This window comes from Centrocercus urophasianus, unplaced genomic scaffold, assembly GCF_019232065.1.
Source record: "Centrocercus urophasianus isolate 14NV4802_14NV808 unplaced genomic scaffold, USGS_Curo_1.0 seq_11, whole genome shotgun sequence".
Lineage (NCBI taxonomy): Eukaryota > Metazoa > Chordata > Aves > Galliformes > Phasianidae > Centrocercus > Centrocercus urophasianus.
The window spans coordinates 21,714,135-21,732,130 of NW_024884253.1; the positions used below are offsets into that span (position 1 = coordinate 21,714,135).

Here is a 17,996-nt window from a genome sequence, read left to right on the forward strand (position 1 = left end):
CCCTCTCCCAGCCTCAGCTCTTTTTCTCTGGTTGTGAGCCTTCAAAGTGGCCTTGGGACTACTTCCAGACCCACATCTCTGCTATGCTTAAGATAAGGACTGTGTTTCTCTGTTGACAGCTCCCCGAGTTTGGACACCAACACACAAATACCCCACCTGACTGATCTGACTACAGGAACTCTTTCATCCAAGAGGCATCAAAAATATCTGCCACTGTCACCTTCTGGTATGAACATTTTGCCTCTGTACACATGACACTGTCCTTCCCATTTGTGCATGAACTGATAAGTAATCTACATTAAAGAACTGTAAACCCCACTGAAGAGAAGTACACACTCAAGCTGTTTGATTCTATCATGCATTTTATAGCTGCACTTGGTTCAGTAGGAAGAGAACTGACTCAAAATAGCTTTTTACGTTTCAATACGTTTACGTATTGAACAGGGGTTTGTTGCCCTACCTAATTTGTCTTTTCAATCACTATAATCTTAATTTAATCAATATGCATAGTTCTCCACCTAGTCTATCTTTTCAGTATTTATTGTATAAGCTGTTACAGTTAACCCAACAATCAGACCACGGCATTCTCACTGCAATACAATGGCATTTTCATTTCAACTCAGCAACCCAAAAGCCACTGACCTGTGTCCGAATCGATGCTGAAGCCCAGGGAAGCTCCATCACGGTGCATGAGCCCATACTTCACCTCTCCATTAACACCAAGGTCTGCATCGTAGGCTTCTACCTGCAGCACGTACGTGCCCGGAGGCTGGTTCTCCAGAACCCAGGTGCTGTCACTGTAGTAAGTGCACTAAAAACACACCCAAACATCCAGCCCTATGTATTACACCAAGCCGTGTGAATTAGCTGCGCAGTGGCAGCACATCTGAGAAGAACTCAGAAGAAAACTATTACTTATAGTCACAAAGAAATCAAGCTGGAAGGAAGAAAGATGAAAAAAAAAGAAAAAAAGAGAATGAAGACTTGTCTATGTAAGCACAAAGAAATGTGCTCAATTATAGACTCGTTCTGTTTCACACATTTCCTTCACCAGGCGCCAAGAAGAATCTATAAGGCCAGCTATGGATGGGAAGAAAACACCTGCAGGAAGACATCTTACCTCTCTGAAGACAGGCTTGTTGTTATTAATGTCATTAACTCCTACAATAACCTCAGCAAAACTGCTGAGAGGAGTGGGTCCCCCGGAGGCATTGTCATCTATTGCAGTGATGTTCAGGATGTATTGAGGTCCTTTCAGATTGGGCACAGGGCTTCTGCGGAGCTTAATGATACCTGCATTTGGAAGCATAAAGTGCTTTATTTTACCAAGGAGGGCTTACATGTTGTATCACAAGTGATTTTAGGAGCGGGAGCTCAGCTCTTTAATTACCCTGCCATTTTCCTCCTCAAACAGCAAGGCTTCAGCTCATATCCACACTAGTGCTAACAAACAAGCAAAATAAATAGAGCGTCATATTTCCCTGCCACTGTATCTTGGTTGCAAAGCACAGCTCAGTTATCACTGGATCACATCAGCCATCATATCAGCCAACACAGCCCTTGGACAAGTTCTCCAAATTTTGGCTGATATTCGAATCAACCATGCATAATCAAAGAGCTTTTTCTAACTGATATGAAGCATCTTCACTTGCAGAATATGGTGCTTTCTTACGGTTTTTGGCAGAGCAATGAAGCAGAGTCAGTAGAGAGTAGACGGTACCATAGAATCACAGAATGGCTTGGGTTGGAAGGGACCTTAAGCACCACCTAGCTCCAACTCCTGCCATGGGCAGGGCTGCCCCCACCTGCTCAGGCTGTCCATAGAATCATAGAATCATAGAATCACCAAGGTTGGAAAAGACCTAAAAGATCACCCAGTCCAACCGTTCACCTATTCCCAATAGCTCCTACTAAACCATGCCCCTCAACACAACATCCAGTCTTTCCTTGAACACCCCCAGGCTCGGTGACTCCACCACCTCCCTGGGCAGTCCATTCCAGTGCCTGACCACCCTTTCTGAAAAGTAATACTTCCTCATGTCCAGCCTGAATCTCCCCTGCCGTAGCTTGAAGCCATTCCCCCTGGTCCTATCACTAATGACACGAGAGAAGAGGCCGACCCCCAGCTCACTACAACCTCCCTTCAGGAAGTTATAGAGAGCAATGAGGTCTCCCCTGAGCCTCCTCTTCTCCAGGCTGAACATTCCCAGCTCAATCCAGGACCCCATCCAGCCTGGCCTTGAGCACCTCCAGGGATGGGGCACCCACAGCTTCTCTGAGCAGCTGTGCCCGGACCTCACTGCTCTCACAGTGAAGAATTTCTTTATTACACCTATACCTAAGCAATACATAAGCTCTTTTTGTTCCAAACCGTTAGCCCTTGTCCTTGGAAAACGTCTCTCTCCATTTTTCTTATAAGCCCACTTCAAGTATTGGAAGGCCGATATGAAGTCAGTCTGGATCTCTTTCTCCTCCTGACTCTCTCTTCCCCAGCCCTCTCAGGTTTTCCTCACAAGAAAGAAAATGTTTCCCCCTTTTTGTGAGAGCCAGGAGAGAGAATGCTGGAGAAGAATGGACATAAAAGGAAGAAAATGAAGGCCAGGTGTAGTTTTTCTGTGAGATCTTGTTGTTCCTAAACACTTCCTACACGTTCGGGGGAGGGGTTGTCCCCATGTCCCCACTGTTACAGCTTGAGAAGTCAGTGAAAATATCTTTCTTTTTATTCTTTTTCTCAAGGTTTCAAAACATGCTTGTTTTGTGCATTCAACACATCAACAGATGTACCTGCAAAGAAGCCAATCAGTTATTTCTCCTTTATTGAACAGTACCATACTTTATTCAAAATGCAGACATTTAAGCAACGTAAGGACTAGTACTAAGGTAAGAAATTATTTATTATGTGACAGTAGAAACGAGGCTATAGTGACTCAGCAGCCCTGCACTGTATTCGTTTTAAGTAAAATCCGTTCTCTTTTCAGGATCCATTTTCTCCCATGCTAACTTTGTGTTTGGAGTATGGAAATTAAAATAGAAAAGACTGCTTAGAATTATTATATCTCCCAGATGTGCATATATGAGGTAACTGCTGTATGCTAGTGGTGTAAAAGTACAAATAGTAAAAGGATGTGGACTTAGAGTTACAGGAAAATTGATGATGGAATTTTCAAAGCCTTTGTGAACATCTGCCTGAGAGTATTAAACCAGGTACTTGCATTCCCTTACAGCTGTGCCATGAAAGCTCTCTTACCTTTCTGACTATCCAGTTCAAAATTGCCCTCCTCATTTCCTCCAGCAATTAGATAGAGCACCGCATCTCCATCGGGGTCCATGGCCCGGACAGTAGCCACTAAGGTACTGGGACCAGCATCTTCCGAGAGGAACGTTCTGTAACTGAGGCACAAAAGGGAGCAATCACATTCAGTACCAGCTTCCAAAGCCTTTCTTCAGACACATCACCCTTTGGTTTCACTGGTACTTACAAATGCACAAAAAAACCCAACCTATTTAGTCAAGTTTTATCAAGGTTACACACATGAACAGCATCCGTACAAAGCAATGTGGGTGTTCAGGCAGGCTTACACGGGCTGGGAGAACACGGGTGCCTCATCATTCACGTTGGCCATTCGAATGCGCACCGACGCGGTTCCTGTCCGCGGGGGTTGTCCTTTATCGACGGCGATCACCACAAACTCATACATGTGGTTGGCTCGCTCAAAGTTCAGCCTCTGGTTAGAATTGATGACGCCGTGGTGGGTGATGGAAAAATCAGTGCTCTGGATGAAGTAAGCGATCTCCGAGTTGGGGCCAGAGTCACAGTCTGTCGCAAGCACTACCAGGGAACACATTTAGCAGAACAGTCATGCCACAGAAAAGGTTTGGGTGTGCTGTTTCCCACCTAGTAAACTTCTTTTGGAACAGATTTTGTACTAAACTGCTTTCTCTGTGAAAGCTGTGTTGCTGCAAAAGGGAACTCAGCGGGAAGCTAGCCAACAGTTCTGTTCCACATGCATCCCAGCAGCAATGCGAGAGCGAGCCCAGCACTGCAGCCTGCCTTGTGCCAGCAGCACTCAGCACCAGTAATTACCACGCAATCAATACACACACTGTTAGAGCATTATCAGCCACAAACTGTGTCCTCGCTCTCTCAGGGGATGCCGTTCCCATTTAATTAGCTCCCAGCTATGTTACAGCTAAAGCACTTTTTAATTACCTGGCACTTCAAGGTATAAAGAGTGATTAAACATCGTTCCTTGCAAGTGTTTGCTCAGTACGGCAGCGTCCCATCTGCTCAGCAGCAGCAAATTGGCAGAACAAAGAGGGCTTACATGTTGTATCACAAGTGATTGTAAGAGCAGGAGCTCAGCTCTTTAATTACCCTGCCATTTTCCTCCTCAAACAGCAAGGCTTCAGGTCATATCCACACCAGTGCTAAACCACCTCCTCTTGCAGGCAGCAGGACACAAGTGTGGCCATTGCAGCAGCCAACAGGCTTGAGGAAGGCATAGGAGTGACTCCAGTGCTTGACACTCCAACAGACAGCTCTATGGGGTGCAGAGGCAGCGACCCAGAGTGATCAGCAGATTTGCTCAGAAAAAGAGAAGAGAGGGATTTGAAAAAGAGCAGTGAAATACTGTGCTACTTATCTGCAAAAGGAAAGACCAACCACCTCTGCCTTTGGGAAGTTACTCACTTCAGTGTATGGTGGTTCTAACTTCTCGTTTCACATCTCAAAATTCTGCTGTGAGTAAATAAATGGTTGGCTGTATTATGACTACGAGAGCAAAGGCTATGGAGTTAACCACTCTTGCTGCACTGAAGATCTACATCTATTAAAAACCCGAGAAAAGTAGAAATAAAAGTGAAATAAAACTTAAATTTTGTGGCAAAGTGTCTATTTTAGAAAGAAAAGTATAAAGTGTAATGCAGCTTTGATGTGGACAGTTCTGATTTATTCTAAAGACCTGACATGTAACCATGTTACTGACATGTAACCATGTTACTGACTTAAAACATGTTTTACATGCTCACTGATCACACTCTTCTATTTTTCCTGGCAAGCAGGGAACATGATGCTTACTCACTGCAAAGCAATCTCTTGCTTCCCAATAGCAACAGGGAATTCCATTCCCATTCCATTCCTTTTCATCCTACAAACTGATCTGCACTGCAAAAGTATTTTGAGACTCATGCAGCAAGTGCAAGCAAGTCTGAGCTAGCTTTGCCCATGCTGTGTGCTAGCTTACTGCATGCTAACTACACATCAAAGCCTGCTAGTTTGGCTGAATTTGACAGCTACAACTCCAAGCCCTACTTTGCTAGTACAGCAGTGCAGTTGAACAATTACACCAGCAAAGGAGAACAACCAGCCTCAGCACAGCAAAGGCTGCCATGAATCCGCATTTCTCTTTCTTTGCAGGACAACCTGGGGCTGCTACATGCCTCCTAGTCCTTCAGGAACTACAGCCAGGTAAGAGCTGCTCTTTTCTGAAGTGGTATTAGCATCAGCAGCCAGGCTTAGCAGCTCCATGTGCAGGTGACTGCACTTGTCCCTCCCTCGCAGCTGCTCCCGATGCTGCTCAGCCCTGTGACCAAGTTGCCCATTTTTACTGTCACTGTATTTACACAAAGCACTTTCTGTTTCAAGCTCTTTCCCTTGACATTCACTCAGTGTGGCAATTGTAAACCTCACTGCACAGCTTTGCCATTCTGTTTGCTCTGGATATGGAGCGTACACTTTTTCCACACAGTTGATCAGCTTTAAAGGTCTCATGGAGAGAACAGCTTTCACCTTTTTAAAGAAAATCACATACTTGAGAACTTTCAGCAGCTGATGAGCTGGCAACTTATTTCTTCCTGTGAGCCATTAGACCAAAGCATGAGCTGCAGCTGTTTGCTTTCTTGTTAAGTTTCCAGGGAAAGCATTCCCTGCAGCCCTGCTATCAGCATATCATCACACAAGGGAGACTAAGCTTATTATCCCCACTGTGTCCTGTGCATGTTCAGCTTCAAATGGTGGAAAACTACATCCTTGTCTTCAAAAGAGACATCTTCAACACATGTACTTTTCACTGAGTCTTGCCTTGGTACTCATCCATTTCTCACACAATTTATCACCAGCCTGCGATCTCAGCCTGAGTTTTAAGCACTGCATCTCTGTGCTATGTGTGGCATCACAGTTGGCTCGTCAGATCTGAGGACACCTAAGATAGAGGGTGTTTAAGTGACATCAGTTTGAGGAACAGACTTCTATTCCTTTTCTTTAATGGAGTGAGACAAGACATGCCCCATCACCCAAGTTCAGTCCTTACTTGTGCAACCACAGTATTTTGAAAGTGACTGAAGTTTGGGTTGAAACTTGGGGTTTAAAATTATTTCCAACTGCTCTAATTTGTCAGCAGGATACTATCTTGAAAGAGAGTAGGTTTAGATTATATATAACGAAGAAACTCTTCACTAAGAAGACTGTGAAGCCCTGGCACAAGCTGCCCAGAGAAGCTGTGGGTGCCTCATCCCTGGAGGCGCTCAAGACCAGGTTGGATGGGGCCCTGGGAAGCCTGAGCTGAAGTGAGAGGTGCCAGGAAGGTGTTCACCTTGCAGGAGAGATGTGTCGATGGGAATGGTTTCGGGAATGCTGTCCCTGCTGTAAATGGAGTTCTGGAATTCAGGAGAACAGTCATTTTCATCCGTGATGTGGACCATAACCTGAGACAAAAAGGACACGCTGAGATATAAGTTCGTTTTCTATGCTTAGGAAAACATGCACCTCACTCCAGACAAATCTGGGCATTCAATGGAGGCTTAAGGATGGGACAGCAGTAATATTAAACATTTCCTTGCACTATGCCCTCAGCACTGAGAAGTGCTACCACCTCCACTTCCAAGCTTATGGGAAGCAAATTCATAGCCAAACAATAAGATTTCTTTTTTCTGGAGCCTAAACTGGCCTCATATAAGAGTCCAAATTTCTGCCTTGACCACAGGACCTGCCCCTCAAGCACCATCTACCTTCATAGAATAGAATCATATAATTGTTTGAGTTGGAAGGGACTTTTAAAAGCCATTTAGTCCAACTTCTCTTCAACCAGCATCTAGATCAGGTTGCCCAAAGCCCCTCCAGGGATGGGGCATCCTCCACCTCTCCAGGCAACATGTTCCAGTGCCTCTCTATACGTGGTAGATCATTCAGGTGATGAGGTGACAGAGATGGATGGGACAGCGGGTGGCAAGTGAAACACTCCCCGTACCTCAGTCACACTGCTCAGTGCGCTCCCAGCTTCCACGGCTTTCAGGAGGAGGTGGTAAAGGTGGTGCTCACCCTCATAGTCCACGGGGTGGGTGAGCAGGAGCTCGCCACTCTCCTGCCTCACAGTGAACAGCCCACTGGGGTTAGTCAGCAGCGAGTAGGACAGGGGCTGGTTCTGAAAGGAAACAGCCTCAACCACTGCCACTCTGTAAAGAGGGGGAGAATAGTGTTTCACTCCAAGCTGACTCCTGACACAGGTGAGACAGCTCACCTAACAAAGCAGAACTTACTTTTCTCCTGGTGGTGTATTTTCAGGGACAAACACACTGTAGGACATGTTAGTGAACTGTGGAGGTCGGGAGCCCACCAGGATGGAGATGGAGGCAAAGGGGCTCTTGTTGCCATACTCGTCCAAGGCTTGCACTGTGACCACGTACTCCTCGTTCCACACCAGAGGTAAGCCCGTGGTCATGATAATCCCAGTATCCACATCAACCTGAAATCGTTCTTCGCCACCTACCAATGTACACACAGAGCGGGTATGAAAAACGCCCCACAACAAGAACATTTGAATCATAGAATGGTTTGGGTTGGAAGGGACTTTTGGGGATCTAGTTCCAACCCCTACTATAGGCAGGAACACCTCCCTCTAGACCAGGTTGCTCGAAGCCCCATCCAACCTGGCCTTGAGTGCCTCTAGGGGTGGGCATCCACATTTGCATCCTCACTGTTTTAAAGTAAGCTACCCTCAAATCATTTACCTGTATCCCTGCATTCATTTCTTTTTCCCCCTCCTTGTTCTCACTCACACCATGTTATCTTGACTGGTGCACAGTAAAAGAGGACAGAATGAATAAAAAATATAAGGCTCCACTTGTTTTCAAAATAGAAGCCAGGGAAAGCAAGGAAAATTCCCATCCACACATCTATTTTTCTTAAAGCACCTCCACCTTCTTCACCTGCTGTATCCATAAGGATCTCCCAAGAGGTAAAATCTATCAACTGAAATGATAATATGGGAAACCGATAGGAAAAATCTGCAGGTTTGCAGAAGCTCATCACTTCTTTCAGACTAGACCTACCTGCAATCAGTGTGTAAGATACACCAGCACTGGTGTTCTCACTGTTGCTGTATCGTGCAGCAAGCCGATAGACAGGAGTGCCTTTCCGCGCATCTGGATCAACGCGTGCCAGGTAGGGGTATGGGTACATGGCCCAGGACAGGAGCTCCTCTTCTGGGGCCAGGAGGGTCACGTGGCAGAGGTACCAGTTGTCGTCTGCAAAAGATGAACATACTGCCAGATTCTTCACAGACTCATCAGCAGTGTTTACGGTTGGATCCTTCAGCAGCTGTAAACCAAACTGAATCACTCGTCACATTCATCCTATTGCATGCACGAAGAATTCAGTTCACATATGGACTTTTGAGGCTTGATGTGCACTAAGTACAGTTAACAACTACTTGAAAATACTTTCAATAATAGATAGAAATTAACTAGATATGCATGTTAAACACTGTGCCAGTTACACCACTTAGCCATTAAACAATTTAAAATGTATATTTATCTAAACCCAGGTGAAATTTGACCATTTTATTTTCAATGGATTCAGCATAAATCTCTCCACGTGCTGGTCACACCACTTTTGATGCAGACCAGGACACAGCTGGCTGCAAGGACATGCTGCTGGCTCATGTTGAGCACTCATCAACCAACATCCATGAGTCTCTCTCCTCAGGGTTACTCTCAATCCATTCTGTGCCCAGTCTATATCTGTCCTCGGATCATTAAATACACAAAATAAGTTCAAAAATAATAATAATAATAATTAAGAAAAAAAAACAACAACAAACCAACCAACCAAAAACTCAACAACCAGACCCTAAGTGCAGAAAGGGAGAAAAGTAGAAATCAATGTGAGAGATGTGTATTGCCTGCCTGACAGAATATGGTCAGGTATTTGGACAAATTGCTTCAAGGTTGTAGGTCTGCTACGGGTCTACAGCACTGTCAGAAGAGACAGGCACACCTGGGTATCCACATGTCTCACACAGGAGGTCCCAACCTCTGCCTTTAACACAACCAAATTTTAAGTTGGACCGAAGAAGAAAGCAGCATGTGAGCAAAACTGAAGGTCAGAAAGAAGCCAGAAATTCCAAACAAATCTTAACTGTAGACCTCAGAGATCAGATACCAAACAAAAGACTACCCACAGACAGAGATATCCCCCAACACGGAAGACTAGCATTTATGGGCAGTCTTACACCAGTAAAAATGTGGTCTGGACAAATTCATCTGAGACAATTGCCCCCAGGAGGGAAAAGACTTAATTGAATGTTTAGTTTTTGAAGTATTTAAAATAATTTAAGACAGGGTTTCTTTAGCTAGAGTAAATTCTTAGATTACACAGTTTCTCTTTTTGTAAACTACCAACATTGAATAAATGGGAACATTCGTTAGACACATTATCCTAAGAAACTTCTGCAATCATTCAGCAAAAGGCAAGTCTCAGCCCTCAGCACAGGCTAGGAGATGACTAGTGCTGCTCCAGGTTTCAATATTTCATTCACAGCTGAGAGGAGGGCTGAGAAACAGACACATTAACCAGCCCACCCATACCCAGCAACATTTGGCGAGTACCAAATAGAATCAGTAACAAGATCCTGCTGTAAAGAGTTGTAAAAAACACCACTACACCAAAATATCAGCCCTTCACATAAGCCTTATTCATTAAAATAAAACAAACAAACAAAAAAAGGCGCAACCCATACACAGGAATACACTGCATTGAGTTCAAGACAACATCCAGGGAAATAACTGTATTGCTCAAATTAATGATAATTTTCTTATCTGAACTCACTCATGTCCCATTTGCTTGTGCAAACAGAGCCCAGCAGGACTGGGAATTACAAGAGGGGGGATTTAGATTGGATGTAAGAAAGAAGTTTTTTACAGTAAGGATGGTGAGACACTGGAACAGGTTGCCCAGAGAGGTGATGGATGCCCCATCCCTGGAGACACCTAAGATCAAGCTGGATGGAGCTCTGAGCAATCTGACGTAGATGCAGGTGTCCCTGTTCATTGCAGGGAGTTGGACTACATGGCCTTTAAGGGTCTCTTCCAACTCAAAGATTTTACTGATTCTAAGGAAGCTTTCACCTTCAGAAAGACTGAGATCTTTGTCCATTAAACATAATTTTCAACCAAAATAATATACTGATTATTTTTTATAATGACCAAAGCTTCAAAAGAAACAGCTAAGCATTTCAGATCCCAACATCCTTCTGAAGAGGCATCGAGTTCTTTAAAAAGGCAAGTAGGTGATGCAAAAGCCACTTCTGCCTTTTCTTCTTGGTGGACAGAGGGGCTTCACTGGCAGAAGCAGCAGTGCCACAGCAGCCTGATTGCTGCAGTGTTTTCCATCACAGTGTCCAGAAGCATGATCCCCTCCAGCACCCAAGAGGACCTACAGCTCTGGGAAGTGCCTCAGAACGCTGTGGTGCTGGCAAAGCAAAGATGAGGCACTTCATGTTCAGAATGCCTGAACGCGAGGCACGCACCTCCCTTTAGCAGTTCTTAGCTGAGTTTTCCTGCCTCAATCCCTCCTGCTCAGCACGTGAGCTGCTCTCAGTTCTCAGACCCATCTCTTCCCCAGGTATGGGCCCAAAGAAGGCAGATGCCACACAACCACACAGAGCCTCTGCTGGCCAGATGTACAACAAACAAAGGCATACAACAAAACCAGTCCCAATGAGGAAGATAATTTTTTTCCAGCTTTGTATCGGCTTTTCAGCTGTCAGAACTGGAAAGCCATTAACAGATCGAGTCGTTGAAATCAATAATGTTTTATTTTGTTCCCCTGTCACAACGGCAGCATCCTATCAAATCAAAATGCAACAGCTCACCCGTTTTGTCAATACGAATTTACAGAAAACAAACAATCCAGGAAAACAGGCTCTGTAGTCTGTGAAGAAGACTACCAATGGGATAAAACACTGGGATTGACACCATGCAATTGGATAAGAGCCTTGGTACGATCCAGCTAGAAGTCAGAATGAAGGGGCTGATTTTCATGGTTATACCAGCATGTCCCCAAGGCTTCAGCATTACTCCTCGGTTACAAATAACAACAAAGGGTTGGCAAAGGCTGGTTGGGTTGGTGGTTGGACTAAATGATCTTAGAGGCCTTTTCCAGCCCTATGGATTTTGTGATTCTGTGGTTCTGTGATTCTATGATTTTATGATGCTATGAACAGCACATCAGGGATGAGGCTGCTTGGCAGCAGCAAAACCAGCCTCAGGAACTTAAGCAAGAGGAACTTAAACTAAACTCAAAATAATTTCTCAGAGGGCAATTGTACCAATAACTGCCCCAGGAGAGCAGCAAACAGAAGGACAGGGAGAACTCACTGTCCAAGTGACGAAGAGCATTCTGTCCATTGAACAAGAACATGAAGAAAAGACTTGGAAAAGGTTTTTAAAATACAAATGGCTTTTCTTACAAACTTGTATCAACTTCATGTCCAATTTAATCATTTTCCTTTCCCAAGCAGAAGAAGGAAATGTGATAGATGTGATTTTCTCTTCCTGAGATGAGGTCTTGAAGTACACCAACTAATGTGGGTTTACAATAGAAACCTTGTACAAACTGAGAAGTAAAAAAATGTTCACATCTGAGAAATAATGGTAGTTTATGTCTTGTTTACATTCTCTGTGGCAAAATAAACTATTTGAATGTAAGAGACAGCACCTTGCCATGCTCTTGGGCCCCGATGTCACAGGGCAGGGGCAGGAACTTCTGCTGAACCCTTCCAAGAACCCGTGCAGCTCCTGTCAGCCCCATCGAGCCTGAGGAAGGCTTGCAGTCTTCAGGACTGAAATGAAAAATTAGCCTCAAATGACCTGCTTTCCTCAAATTAAAGAAAAAGAAGTAATGGCCAGGAAACACCTGCTGTGCTGAATAAGCTAATAAATGTCTATCTCAAATGTCACACAAAGAAAAGAAAGAAAAGTGGCTCTAGAATCCTATAAATGCATGTCCTGTAAATCCACAATTTTCCTTATGAAATGCACTTTACAGGAGCAATTTTTAAAAATGGAGTTGAACAGACTGAAAACTGTGGAAGATCATAGTGTTTTGGTTGAAGCAGAAAGGAAAAACAAGTGGAGGGGCACTCATTTGTTTCTATAGGCTTAAGTTGCCCTCAGGCTGCAGGCTGGGCAGCTGCTGAGGCAGTAAGGTAAAATGCTTGGCAGGCAGCTTGCAGGAAATGTGCATTTGCCTTTAAAACCACACTTCAATAGAAGACTGGGACAATCTGCATCCACCTGTTTTTGCAGTTATGATCAGTCACACCACTCCAGTGCTGCCTGAGGTGTCACACGTCTCATAAATCTGCTTTCTAACAGCCCCCAGGTACTTGCAACCCAGTCCTCAGCAACTACACAGTGCCCAAAAGCACGGAAGAAAAGCATTGCATATGAGAAAAAATAAAAAAGATATAGATGGAAACAGTTCATGAAAATTCCTCCGCGAGTACTTTTGTGCCTTCCAGAAATGTCCCCCAGACACAAGCATTCACAGGAATAATATACTTACAGAGTACTTGCATTTCCAACAACATGCCTCATAGCAGCAATTAATCTTTCAGCAGCACTCATTGTTGGTTTTACAAATACCTCTGAGCCTACAGCAGTGATGCTCACACAGTCTCGCTGCCAGCTGGGCCCACCCTCTCCTGCCCAAACAGCATTAGGATCTGGTTGCTGGGTTGTTCCTACAAGCTTTAGGAAAGCAGCTGGCCAGAAAATGGCCAACTAAGGGTTTCCCCTGAAGGAACGGATACGAGAAATCAGTTTTCATGTGGTCTTGACAAGCAGACTGGTGAGCAATGCTCCACCTTTGCTGCCCTTCCCATTGTGGGGAGAAGCAGAGGAACAGCTTCATGGCACAGGTAACACCCTGGAATCAAATCCTTCCTTTTTTTCATTTCTTTCCTCCAACTCTCTCAAGAAAAGTTGTGCAGGGTGGTTTCAATGCAGTCATGGAAGTACCAGGTCAACTCTGCTCCAATCAGCCATGAGAGATGCTTGGGGGGTGAAGTTTCTGATAATGAATAGATGTGATTTCTCAGAGATATCCTAAGGACACTGAGCAGTGGATACACTGCTCAGGGGTACTGTATCCCCTTGTAACACCCTACCTCACCCGATGCACACCACAGCAGTACGTAGCCACGACCACATCTTCCATATCTTGAAGGCAGGGCAATATCCTTACCAGTAGCATTACAGAAATGGGTGTGCTTGCTTCCCTGAAGACATACAAAGCATTACATCAGTTTGTGGATCAAAAGCCTGCAGCCACAGTGCACCTTGATGAGGAACAGTGCCAAGTGCCCCATCAGCAGCTGTTTCAGCAGCAATGGCTTTCCTCCCTTGGTTAACCAGTCAGCACCAGTGCAGCCCACCCTGCTGCCATCAGTTGGTGACATTTCTGGGACACATTTCTTCATGTACCCAATATGGATTGCCCTTCAGGTTTCAGTCGGCAAGGTTTAAGGAATTTAGTCTGCTCTCTCATTGGTGTTCTCCTATCGTAGAATCATAGAATCATAGAATCACCAAGGTTGGAAAAGACCTAAAAGATCACCCAGTCCAACTGTTCACCTATTCCCAATAGCTCCTACTAAACCATGTCCCTCAACACAACATCCAGTCTTTCCTTGAACACCCCCAGGCTCGGTGACTCCACCACCTCCCTGGGCAGTCCATTCCAGTGCCTGACCACCCTTTCTGAAAAGTAATACTTCCTCATGTCCAGCCTGAATCTCCCCTGCCGTAGCTTGAAGCCATTCCCCCTGATCCTATCACTAATGACACGAGAGAAGAGGCCGACCCCCAGCTCACTACAACCTCCCTTCAGGAAGTTATAGAGAGCAATGAGGTCTCCCCTGAGCCTCCTCTTCTCCAGGCTGAACATTCCCAGCTCCTTCAGCCTCTCCTCATATGGCCTGTGTTCCAGACCCCTCACCAGCTTTGTTGCCCTCCTTGTAATATTGTATTTGTCCCTATACAACAGGTCACCACATTTCTCCTCTTAAGCGACATCTATTACAGTGAAAGTAGTTGGTGTCCTCTTCCCCTTCCACAGACACACAGAATTATACTCACACAATATCCCAAGTTGAAAGGGACCCTTAGGGATCATTGAGTCCAACAGCCCTATCACTTTGCTACTCTTCCTTTCCCAAAGCTTTCGTCTATTCCATTTGTTTGCTCCGCCCAAAGCTCCACCAACTCATTTGATATAAGCCAGCAGCTGGAGGCATACAGCACTGACTGCAGCTTACACACCTTATGCTCAGGTCCATCCCTCAGTCAGCAATACATAAGCCACCAAGAACTGTACAGTTACAGGAGCATAACCCCAAGTTCTTTCCATCAGCCTATTTCCTAAGGCCACATGTTTCAAGGATTTGTTCAAACTTTCTCTTAAATTTTTGACAGTTCCCACTAGCATACCTACCTCACTGCTCAGGCAGAAACTTCAAGGTTGGACAGAAATGCACTAAATTACTGCTTTAGCACGGAAACTTTAATGAAATGCTGCTGAGGAGGCCTCAGCTCACATGAGTAAGGACAACCTTCAAAGAGGATGAAGGAGGGGATGAAGCTCCCTTCCATCCTGGCCTTGGATTCCAAACACAAAGGCAGCACGTGTGCTTGCCCAGCTGCCCTTCATGGACAAACAGAGAATGTTTGTGTCCATGTTCCAGACATCCTGTCCTGCAGCAGTGTCACAGGATTACAGAATATCCTAAGTTGGAAAGTACCCAGAAGGGCCATTCAGTCCAGCTCCTGGCTCCACACAGGACCACCCAAAAATCAGGAGCTGCAGGCTCCCTGGTCAGAGCTATGGTCTATTTCCTTTGGCTTTAGTTACAGCTGGAAATGGTTCTTATCAGCTGTGTTTCCATAGGACTAGCTATGGAGCCTCACAGCAGTGAGGGTAACCCTATGCCCATCTGTGCTACCAAGTGAGTTGGGAAGCAAGAGGTTGTGGAACTCCGTACACAGAACACATTTCAGTATTTTAGCTGTGCAGCACGAGTGCTGTGTCTTAGCATCACAGAATCATTGAAGTTGGAAGGGACCCTTAAAGGCCAACAGATCCAACTCCCTTGCAATGAGCAGGGACACCTACAGCTACATTAGGTTGCTCAGAGCCCCTTGGGCATCTCCATTGATGGGGCACCCATCGCATCTCTGGGCAACCTGTTCCAGTGCCTGCGGGTCACCTACTGTTAATTATATTTGGTAAGGGGCAACAGAAAGGAGAAATGATAAGCAGGCACAAGTAAATTTTGCTTGGCTTCAGACAGCTCACATTTTAAGATAGTAGAAGCCTCCAGCTCTGATTGTGTTACATAAACTGCAAGAAAGAGAGCTTCAGTTCATCCCTGGGCAAAGCTATGGAATAGTTTTGATTTTAAAAGCAGCTCAAAAGAGCATCAAAACGACCTTGTCCCGATTGGTCATTGAACTCCTTTCTCCCCGAGGCTCATCCCTTGTCAATACATTATCTGTGCACAGACACGGGTGAAAATACATGGCACAGAGCTGCACTGGAGAGGACAGCATGTCTGATTTACACACCACCACTCACAAGGTTAATTGCTGTGTTCAAAATAAGCAAGGCCACCGGGCAGCACGTTGTCTAGACAGCTTCCAGTGCTGGCTGGGTCTTGGCTGAGAATCATAGAATCATCATGGTTGGAAAACATCATCTAGTCCATCCGTCAGCCCATCACCACCATGCCCACTAAGCGCATCCCTGAGTGCCACATCTTCGTGACTCTTGAACACCTCCAGGATGGTGAATCCACCACCTTTTTGGGCAGCCCGTGCCAGTGCCTCACCACTCCTCCCGAGAAGAGATTTTTCCTAATATCCAGCCTGAACCTCCCCGGCGCAACTTCAAGCCATTATACCTCTCCTCCTACGGCTTTTACCTGGGAGAAGAGACCGACGCCCACCTCGCCAGAGCCTCCTCCCAGGCAGCTTAAAGCGATAAGGTCTCCCGGACTTCCTCTCCCGCAGCCCCGAGAGCCCAGCACAGCCCAGCCCGCTTCCCCGCGGCCCGGCCGCCCTTACCTCTCCCCGCGCTGCGGTGCACCTTGACGAGCGCCTCGGCGCCGCCCCCGGCCGGCAGCTCCCGCCGCAGGTAGAGCCGCCCCGACGCGCGGTCCACGCCGAGCGGTGCGGCTCCGGGTGCCGCCAGCTCGAACCACCCGTCGGTGTCGCGGCCCCGCGGCAGCGTGAACACGGTGTCTCCCACCCGCGCCCCCGGGGGCAGCCGTGCCGAGTACCGCCGGGGTCCGGGGGACGGCGAGCGCGGCAGCCGCCTCCTCTGCTCGCCCGGGCCGCGCACGGCCAGCGGCGGGCGCGGCGGACGGCCTCGGTCCCGCGCCCGCACCCAGAGGCTGAGGCGGCGTGACGCCGGCGGCGAGTCCGCGCTCGGCACCCGTGCGCCGCGGGGCACCGCGAAGAGCGGGCGGCCTCCGGCACCGGGCGGCCAGGCACGGTAAGTGAGCGGCGCGTCGGGGCTCTCGTCGCCGTCCGAGGCGCGAAGTCGCGCCAGCTCGCCGCCCTGCGGCGACGCCTCGGCCGCCTCCAGGCGCGTGGCGGGCGGCGGGCGCGGGCGGCGGTCGTAGCGAGCCGGGACGCGGACGCGCGGCAGTGCTGCCCGGGGCCGGACGGCCGCTCGCAGTAGCGGGCTGTACTCGGTCCGCGCTCCCCGGTCCGGGCGCCGCACCGTGCGCGCCTCCAGCTCCTCACGCTCGCCCCCCGGCCGCAGCTGCAGAGGCTCCCCGGGGCCCCACAGCGGCACCCGCGCTCCCCGCACCCGCGTCTCCGCCGGGCTGTTCTCGGGCACGTGGCCGGAGAAGCGCGGCAGGCGGGGAGCCCCCGGCTCCGCCGCCGCCCCGCAGAGCAGCGGCAGGGCCAGCAGCAGCCCGCCCGCACCCAGCATCGCACCGAGCTGGCTTGGCGCGGCTCCGAGCCCCTCCACGTGCAGCCGGCCCGCACCCCCGGCAGCGAGGAGGGGCTGAGTGAAGCGGGATCTGCCCGCAGCCGCGTCCTATCGGAAGCTTCGAGCGAGGTCATCGCAACGCCCCAACTACGTTTTAGTCTCTGGGAGGGATATCCCGGGGAAAGAATTAGCGTGCTGCTCGAGTGCGATACTGAAGCCGTCCCACCGAGTCAGGGAAACAAACGCACCGCTTGCTTGACACCTGAAGAAAGCAACCTGGGCATGGGATCACCGTGGTGGTTGTAACGCAATCAGCAGAATCACAGAATCATTAAGGGTGGAAAACCCTCTAAGATAGTCAGATCCAGCCAGCAGCCCACCCCCACCATGCCTGCTAACCATCTCCACAGTTTCTGACCACCTCCAGGGCAGTGACTCCCCACTACCCATAGCAGCCTGTGCCACTTCCTCACTGCTCTTTCTGAGAATGTTTTCCTAATATTCAACCTGAACCTCCCCTGACATAAACTGAGGCCATTACATCCCATCCTACCACTAGAAGTGTGACCCCAGGCCAATGACTTTCCACCACTCACCAAAATGAAGGTCACCTATTTCCTCTAAGCACAGGTCCCAGCAGCCTCCCACTCCTGCTAACATGCAGCTCAAAATCTGCTTTCTCCCAGGGACAGCTTGGGAGCATCCTTTTGCTGAGCCTCTG

The 17,996-nt window shown here is 47.6% G+C and overlaps 1 protein-coding gene across 1 annotated transcript in view; it reads right to left on the reverse strand.

The window, feature by feature from the left end:
- LOC122154992 (neural-cadherin-like) overlaps positions 1 to 17,275 on the reverse strand; it is a 41,939-nt gene extending 24,664 nt beyond the window's left edge. Inside the window, exons 1-9 of the mRNA XM_042808648.1 lie at positions 16,399 to 17,275; positions 8,326 to 8,520; positions 7,534 to 7,759; positions 7,245 to 7,449; positions 6,591 to 6,702; positions 3,580 to 3,829; positions 3,248 to 3,390; positions 1,121 to 1,293; positions 643 to 811 (exon numbers count right to left, since the gene is read on the reverse strand). Of these exons, the coding sequence (XP_042664582.1) occupies positions 643 to 811; positions 1,121 to 1,293; positions 3,248 to 3,390; positions 3,580 to 3,829; positions 6,591 to 6,702; positions 7,245 to 7,449; positions 7,534 to 7,759; positions 8,326 to 8,520; positions 16,399 to 17,275 (2,350 nt within the window). The remainder of the gene's footprint in view (positions 1 to 642; positions 812 to 1,120; positions 1,294 to 3,247; positions 3,391 to 3,579; positions 3,830 to 6,590; positions 6,703 to 7,244; positions 7,450 to 7,533; positions 7,760 to 8,325; positions 8,521 to 16,398) is intronic.
- Between the last annotated feature and the right edge of the window lie 721 nt (positions 17,276 to 17,996).